Genomic DNA, 7,319 nt, shown 5'->3' with positions numbered 1-7,319 from the left:
GCAGAGCTTCCTGGTAGCAAAATGTAACGAAATGGAAAAAAAAAAATGGATTGACAAGCTGTTTTTTTTCCAAAATTTCTTATTCTTTTTTTCACTTCATTGCTAGGTTCTGTCGCCACTGCCTGTCGTGATCCCGGTGTCCCCATGAATGGAACTAGAAATGGTGATGGAAGAGAACCTGGAGAYACAGTCATTTTTCAGTGTGACCCTGGCTATGAACTACAAGGAGATGAGAGAATAACCTGCATTCAGGTAGAAAATCGGTACTTCTGGCAGCCAAACCCACCAGTCTGTATAGGTATGCAGAAAAAAAAAAAAAAAATGCTTTCCTAAAAATATAAATCCTTATGTAATGAATCACACCGTTCTAGAAACRTGTTTTTTAAACATACATGTACTACAAATTTTAGAAATTATTTYTCATAAATCTCTGATAGCCATAATGAAAATATTTCCTCTGTAGTTATTGGAATAATAGTTCTCATCCTTCCCCTGTCAGGGTCATGCCGTTTATAATTTTATGATGTGGGACAGAGAAAGCAAAAAAGTCAATGTCAGTGGCTACTATCCTTGGTAGTCTATTCTTGGACAAACGTAGGGAGGAACTTGCCAGAGATCACAACTGCAAGGACACTGTACAGCTTTCAAACATTCTCTTTTTTTTTTTTTTTAATAAACTTAACTTGACCTTAACTGTTACAAATAAAACCTACATTTTATTTCATATTCATGCATGCACACCATCTACCCTGTTCACGCATATCTGCAGACAGGTGTTTGCAAACATACTATAGTACTGACTTGGTGTCTTGGTTATGCTACTTAAAGTGTTAAAGTGTTATTTTTTCTGTCCTTACTCTCCTTACTATGCCTTCCTGTGTAGTGTGAGTGCATGGGCATGTAGATAAGAACTGTCTAGACTATTTTTTGGAAGACTGCAGTCAAGAAATACTTTATTGCTCATCTCTTACAATTCTTATATGTGAAAATATGCATTTTATAGTAATRATAACTGAACATCTGTAGATGTCTAAGTGAAGAAGTAAAAGGAATTGTAGGGCTCTGGGCCCTATAGTTAAAATATTCTTCAATCATGATGTCYTTATTGAGAGTGCTGTTTTTAAACTTTATTTTTCAACTGAAAAATAATTACCCTATAATAAAGCACTACTAGCAGTTTTAATCACTATTAACATTGAATTGATGACATTATAAAATAGATTAAATGCAGGAGCTCAACTGACATTCTGTCCCTATTCACATTAGAAATACATACACTTGTTTTTTTAGCTGCATTCATCCATTTATCTAATACTGGTAAGTTCCACACTTTATGCACAACAGCTACTGTACATAGAGTAGCAAGAGTGCTTATTATGATGATTCATTTGTCCAGATATCAACATGAAGTTATCTTCTATTGATTTCCTATAATGATACATTCTTGGGGAATATGAACTGCTAATAGACTGAAGTATTGCCTTGGAGCTAAGAGTTTTCAAAATTGTGGGTTCTAGCTCTGTACACCCTGAAGTTCATTGTTTTGTTTTWCCTAACTTGTAATATATTCATTAATATGCTTCCATGCCTGTAAATCCAAAMTCTGCAATACTTACCCATCAACACCATCATGGTTTATCAAAGTTTTAGAAAAAAAAAACAAACATAATTTTGATGAAAAAGTAAGAGGCAGGGATAATTCCTAAGTTGTATAATTGTACCATGTTCTAGATATATTTTATTAGCTCTTCACATGCCAAAGTGTCTTTTKAAGCCTCCTAATTATTAATGCTCAAAACTAGGTAAATGTTACCTGTGGGAGTGCCCTGGCTGTTTTGAATGCCTTAGTCTTGCCTCTAGCAAAATTTTAAGAACATCTTCATTTCAAAGGTAGTAGCAATGGGGAAATAGCAAAGAATTAAATAATGATTAATATCTTTGAATGAAAGATAGTAATTAGAAATTCTTCTATACTGAAAATATTCTGACAAACTAAAATTTTGACAGCTTGACTCCGTCAAAAGTCCTTTGGCTTATGCCTGTGGTTCACAAAATAGCTACATGCTTTCCATTCCAAAGATTTTCTGGATCCAATCTTGCTTAGATAACAGAATCTTAAGTGATTATGTTTGCTTAGTTTTCTCAGCAATGACATTAGAAACTCTGGCATGGCAAAAGTCATTTTAGGATTCCGGTTAGCAACACATTTAGGGGAAATATAGACTGCTTCCCAGAACTTTCAGACTTCCTTCAGAAATTTGTAATTTTTTTTTTTTTCATTTGTTGATTGCTTTTGTTTTTTGGTTTTTTTTTTTTTTTTTTTTTACTATTTTATTTCAAGTAAGGTATTTGTTTTCACATTTACATCTATGAAAAAGATTTTATTGCAAACAGTTAATTCCAGTGGTGCTTTCCTCAAAATTATCTGTAGTAAACTAATGTAAAGGAAAATTTCAGCAGTTTTTCCATATTTCTTTATGATTATTTATATTTATCTTCAGATTAGATATATGGAAGAAATTTTTTCACTTAGGGTGGTGAAGCACTGAAGCAGGTTKCCCAGAGAATTCTGTACATCTCATCCCTGGAAACATTCTAGATCAGACGGGACAGGGTTCTGAGAAACTTGATCTAGTTTCTATGATTCATTATTTAATATGTTTTACTAAAAACAAATTCTCAATTTACTATCTTATGAACTAAAAATTTAAATAATCAGAATCTGTTCAATCCGAAGAAAATTATATCTGGGAATTATTTTACAAAGTTGAAGATTATGGTTCTTTTTTTGGTTTTTTTTGTTTTTTTTTTTTTTTTTTTTTTTTTTTTTTTTTTTTTTTTTTTACTGCTGTTAATGGCATACCTTGAAATAAAATATTTTGGGGCTGTCTAGCTTAGTGTATTTTCCATTTATTCCCTTTTTATTATCAACTATACCTTGGGAAGGATTAAATGGAAGAACCAATCTCACTGTAAACAGAAAAATTTACTTCTAAGGTGTGTGAAGAAAGAGTACATAAGAAAGAAGTTACTAATGTGAAAATATTCTATGCATGAACTAACAGAGAACTGAACTAAATCAAGGCCTCRGGAAAGTATCATGAATGCAGTCACTGGCAGAGTTTAGTCTGGAATAAGGACATAGCGTTTAACTTCCTTGTATAATCAAATGCAAGTTCAGAGTACTTCAGAAATGTCCTCAGACTTGTACAATTTAGTGGGCATTTCAGTGAAGATTGATTCCAGTGAATAACCTGAAAATCCTCTTTGGTATTCTTTACATTTCCATTCCCAAGTTATGCATTTATGCAACCTGAACCATTAAAGTACCTGAAAAAGAGGAATGTACAGGGTTATACTGAAGAACATTAATTCCAGCTGATGAGGAGCCTTTACATTCCATGTAGCTTCACGGTTCCTCTTTACATAATTTTTTATTCAACAACTTCAATTGTAACCTCAAGAGACAAGGTTACAGTGAACTCTTTTACAATTAATGGATGTGTATTTTTTTGTAAAATTTCATTTTACTTATTTTGGAATTGTGACAAAAGGTCATTCAATGACTGATGTTTCTAATTAGAAACAATACCAATTTTAGTTTTCTGAAGATAGAAAAATTGCAGTTACTATCCTTATTGTAAAAGTAAGTAAATGAAATTTGTCCTTTCTGTTCCTGTGTAGCTAATGGAACTTTCTTTAGTAACTGAAAACATCTGGGAAAATGTTATTGTGATTAAAATTGTATTTGGTGATTGTCAAAAAAAAGCAAAACAAATTTTGCTGGGTCTGGAAAAGATATTTTATTCATTTTCCAGTATTATTGAGTTATGATATTTTGGGGTTCCTAAAGTGAAATGTTGTTTCAGCTTCTAACTGTTTTTACACAAATTGATGACTTTAAAATGCATTACCAATTTTAATACCAAAATGTAAATGAAGATTCTAATTGTGTGGGGTTTTTTCTTTGTTTTAAATTAATTTTGCCATTCATTACTCCCTTTTAATATAAAAAGGTATGTCAAATGCAGAAAGATTATACTCATGTGCTGTGACTGTGGATGTTTATCTACTTAAGTATTCTACTTGCTTTACTCAAATTTCATAAATGACCTGTAAATTAATTAATAGAATCATAGATTCACAGAATGGTTTGGGTTGGACCATCTAGTTCCCACCTTCCTGCTATGTCAGGGACACTTTCCATTAGACCAAGTCACTCAAAGCCYGTTCCAGCCTGACCATGAACACTTCCAGGGATTGGCATCCACAACTTCCCTAGGCAACTGCTCCAATGTCTCACCACCCTCCCAGTAAAGAATTGCTTCCTAAAACCTGATCTAAACCTACCTTTCAGTTTAAAATCCTTTCCCCTTCTCCTGAATGACCTTACTGAATGACCTTGTGAAAAATCCCTCCAGCTCTCTTGTAGACCCTCTTTAGGCACTAAAAGGTGCCCTAAGGTCTCCTGGAGCCTGCGCTTCTCCAGGCAGAACAATCCTAACTCTTGCAGATTGTTTTCGTAGGTGAGGTGTTCCACTTCTCTGAGCACCCTCTTCTGGACTCTGTCCAGCATCTTGATGTCCTTCTTGTGTTGGATGCCCAGGAACTGAATGCAATATTTCTCATATTAGGAAATAGTGTATATTTCCCAGTAGGTTGAATTATACCCATACAGACCCATACTTTAGTGCAATCACACAGCACAAACAGAACAATCAGGAGATCAGGTCCAGACAATATTGGTTTATGAAAGGCAGGTCCTGCAGGAGCAACCTGATTTCCTTGTATGACAAGGATACCTACCCAGGGCATGTTGACTATCCAGAGTTTAGTAAAGTTTAGTAAAGTGTCAAATCACTATTTCCCACATCATTCTTACGGAAAAACTGACTGTTCACAGGCTGGACAGATGAACTCTTCACTGGGTAGCTACCGACTGGTTGGCTGGGCCCAGAGGGTCAGGGTGAATGGAATTACATCCTCTTGGTGGCCAGTTCCTAGTGGTGTTCCCCAGGGCTCAGTATTGGGGCCAGTCCTGTTTAATATTTTTATTGATGATCTGGATGAGCACACCCTCAGTCAGTTTGCAGATGGCACTGACTTGTGCTGGACTGTTGGTCTGTTAGAGGGTAGGAAGGCTCTTCAGAGAGATCCRGACAGGTTGGATCAGTGGACTAAGACCACTGATATGAGGTTCAATAAGGTGAAGTGACAAGTCCTGCACTTTAGTCACAACTGCACCATTCAGTACTATAGGCTTGGGGTCAAATGGCTGGAAAGTTTCCTAATGGAAAAGGACCTGGAGGCATTGGTGGACCCTGGCCAAACATGAGCAGTGTGTGCCTGGTGACCAATGACACCTGTATGAGCAAGGTGTGGCCAGCAGGACCAGGSCAGTGATCATCCGCCTGTACTCCGCACTTGAGGCCACACCTCAAATCCTGTGTTTGGTCCTGGGCCCCTCGCTATGTGAAAGATATTGAGGTGCTGGAGTGAGTCCAGAGCAGATCAATAAAGCTGGTGAAGGGTCCAGATAACAAGCATTACAAGATCTGCTGAGGAAGCTGCCATTGTGTAGCCTAGAGGAAAGGAGGCTCAGGGAAGACATTCTTGCTCTCTACAACTGCCTAAAAGGAGGTTGTGGTAAGGTGGGTTTTCATTTCTTCACCCAAGTAAGAAATGGATGAGAGGAAATGGCCTCAAATTGCGCTGGGGGGGGGGGGGGGGGGGGGGGGGGCGGTGATGTTAGATTGGATATGAGGACAGATTTCTTCACCAATGGGGTTACCAAGCATTGCAACAGGCTGACATGGGAAGTGGTTGAGTCCCCATTCCTGAAGACGTTTAAGACATGTGTAAATGTGGCACTTAGGGATATGGTTGGGTGGTGGTCTTGGCAGTGTTAGGTTTATGGTTGGATTCAATGATCTATATGATTCTATAGGAATTTAAATTACCTTGAAGCTCACAGAATCTCTGTTACAGAAGACCTGAGTGATCAATTACTTTCCCAGGATCACTTAGTAGAATTAAAATTTTAAAAAATATAAGTCTTTATAAATCTTATCTAGATTCTCTTGAATAACATTATAAGAAGTTCTTTCAACAAAGATTTCCAGAAAACTTGATTATTCTCTTGTTGCTGCATAAAATCTCAAATAAGGAATGCTGAACAACAAAATTTCATTATACTTCCCTTCTTTTTGCTATTTATTTTTCTGGACTAAATCCCAACAGCATTTAAGAACCTCAAAATCACATAGAGAAATGTGGTTCTTTTATTCTGATTGTGCTTGAAAGCTATTTTATTTATCTCTGAGTTTGAAAACTGTGATTGAATATATTTTTTWAATTTATTTTATACCCATCTTGACGTGAATTGCTCATCAATGTTGTCTGGTGAAAGGCAGCTAATTGCATTATCAATGTAAGTAGATCATATTTCATAGCATAAGGAGCTTCTTTTAGAATGCCTTTAACAAGAAGTAGAAAGTAAAAAAAGCTTATCCAGTCATGTTTCTGTATTCAGAGCATTTTTCAAGTTCACATATTCAGAAAGACCTTGACATATTACACAAGCAAAAGGACAGAGTTTTAAGACCAAGTGTTTCACATAGTAATATTGGTATTTGTGTGTGGCAAAATGTGAATACATTTTTTTTGTTGTTGTTTCTATTAAAGCTTTGTAAATACCTCACTTGATTCTTGTTTAAATTTTGGRGGACATTAAATGTCAGTGAGCAGATTGCTGTTACTTGCTTCTTTGTCTCTTACCTTCTTTCCTCAAATTCAATCTATTTTTATTCACAGCTCCCTGTGGAGGAAACCTGACTGGCTCATCAGGTTTTATACTTTCACCAAACTTCCCTCATCCTTATCCCCACAGCAGAGACTGTGATTGGACTATCACTGTTAATAGTGATTATGTTATATCATTAGCATTTATCAGGTAAGCTGCTGCTTATTTTTAAAGTCATGTTTATAACTTTATTAGTGGCAGTTTTTCAGAGCTCTGTATGGTAATAAATGTATGCTTAATACGACTATCAACATTTTAATCACTTATCAAAGTGATTAGTAATTTTTGGTTTTGTTAAAAGTCACAATATATATGTCAGAGTAGTCAAGAAACYCACAGGTGGAGCTTGAAAACTCATTGCTCCTGTTGCCTTAAAAGCACTCTGTTTACACTGGCTAATGTTAAGGTGGATGGTGCTCAGTTTAATTAAGATTCAGTTCCTGTGAAGGCAGCGTGGAGTAACTCACTGAACTTTCTGCAACCTGGCAAGATCGTTAATGATGAAACCTATTGATTT

The 7,319-nt window shown here is 35.9% G+C and overlaps 1 protein-coding gene across 3 annotated transcripts in view; it reads left to right on the top strand.

The window, feature by feature from the left end:
* Positions 1–7,319, top strand: part of CSMD3 (CUB and Sushi multiple domains 3) — a 575,335-nt gene that overhangs the window by 402,757 nt on the left and 165,259 nt on the right. For all 3 annotated transcript variants that reach the window (XM_057367689.1, XM_057367683.1, XM_057367675.1), the window contains 2 exons: positions 107–298; positions 6,814–6,952. In XM_057367689.1, the coding sequence (XP_057223672.1) occupies positions 107–298; positions 6,814–6,952 (331 nt within the window). The remainder of the gene's footprint in view (positions 1–106; positions 299–6,813; positions 6,953–7,319) is intronic.

This window comes from Malurus melanocephalus, unplaced genomic scaffold (assembly GCF_030028575.1).
Source record: "Malurus melanocephalus ecotype Western Australia unplaced genomic scaffold, MMel_1.1 scaffold_3, whole genome shotgun sequence".
In the NCBI taxonomy this organism is placed as follows: Eukaryota; Metazoa; Chordata; class Aves; order Passeriformes; family Maluridae; genus Malurus; species Malurus melanocephalus.
The sequence above is the reverse complement of the archived record's forward strand: the minus strand, read 5'-3'. Positions and strand labels throughout refer to the sequence as shown.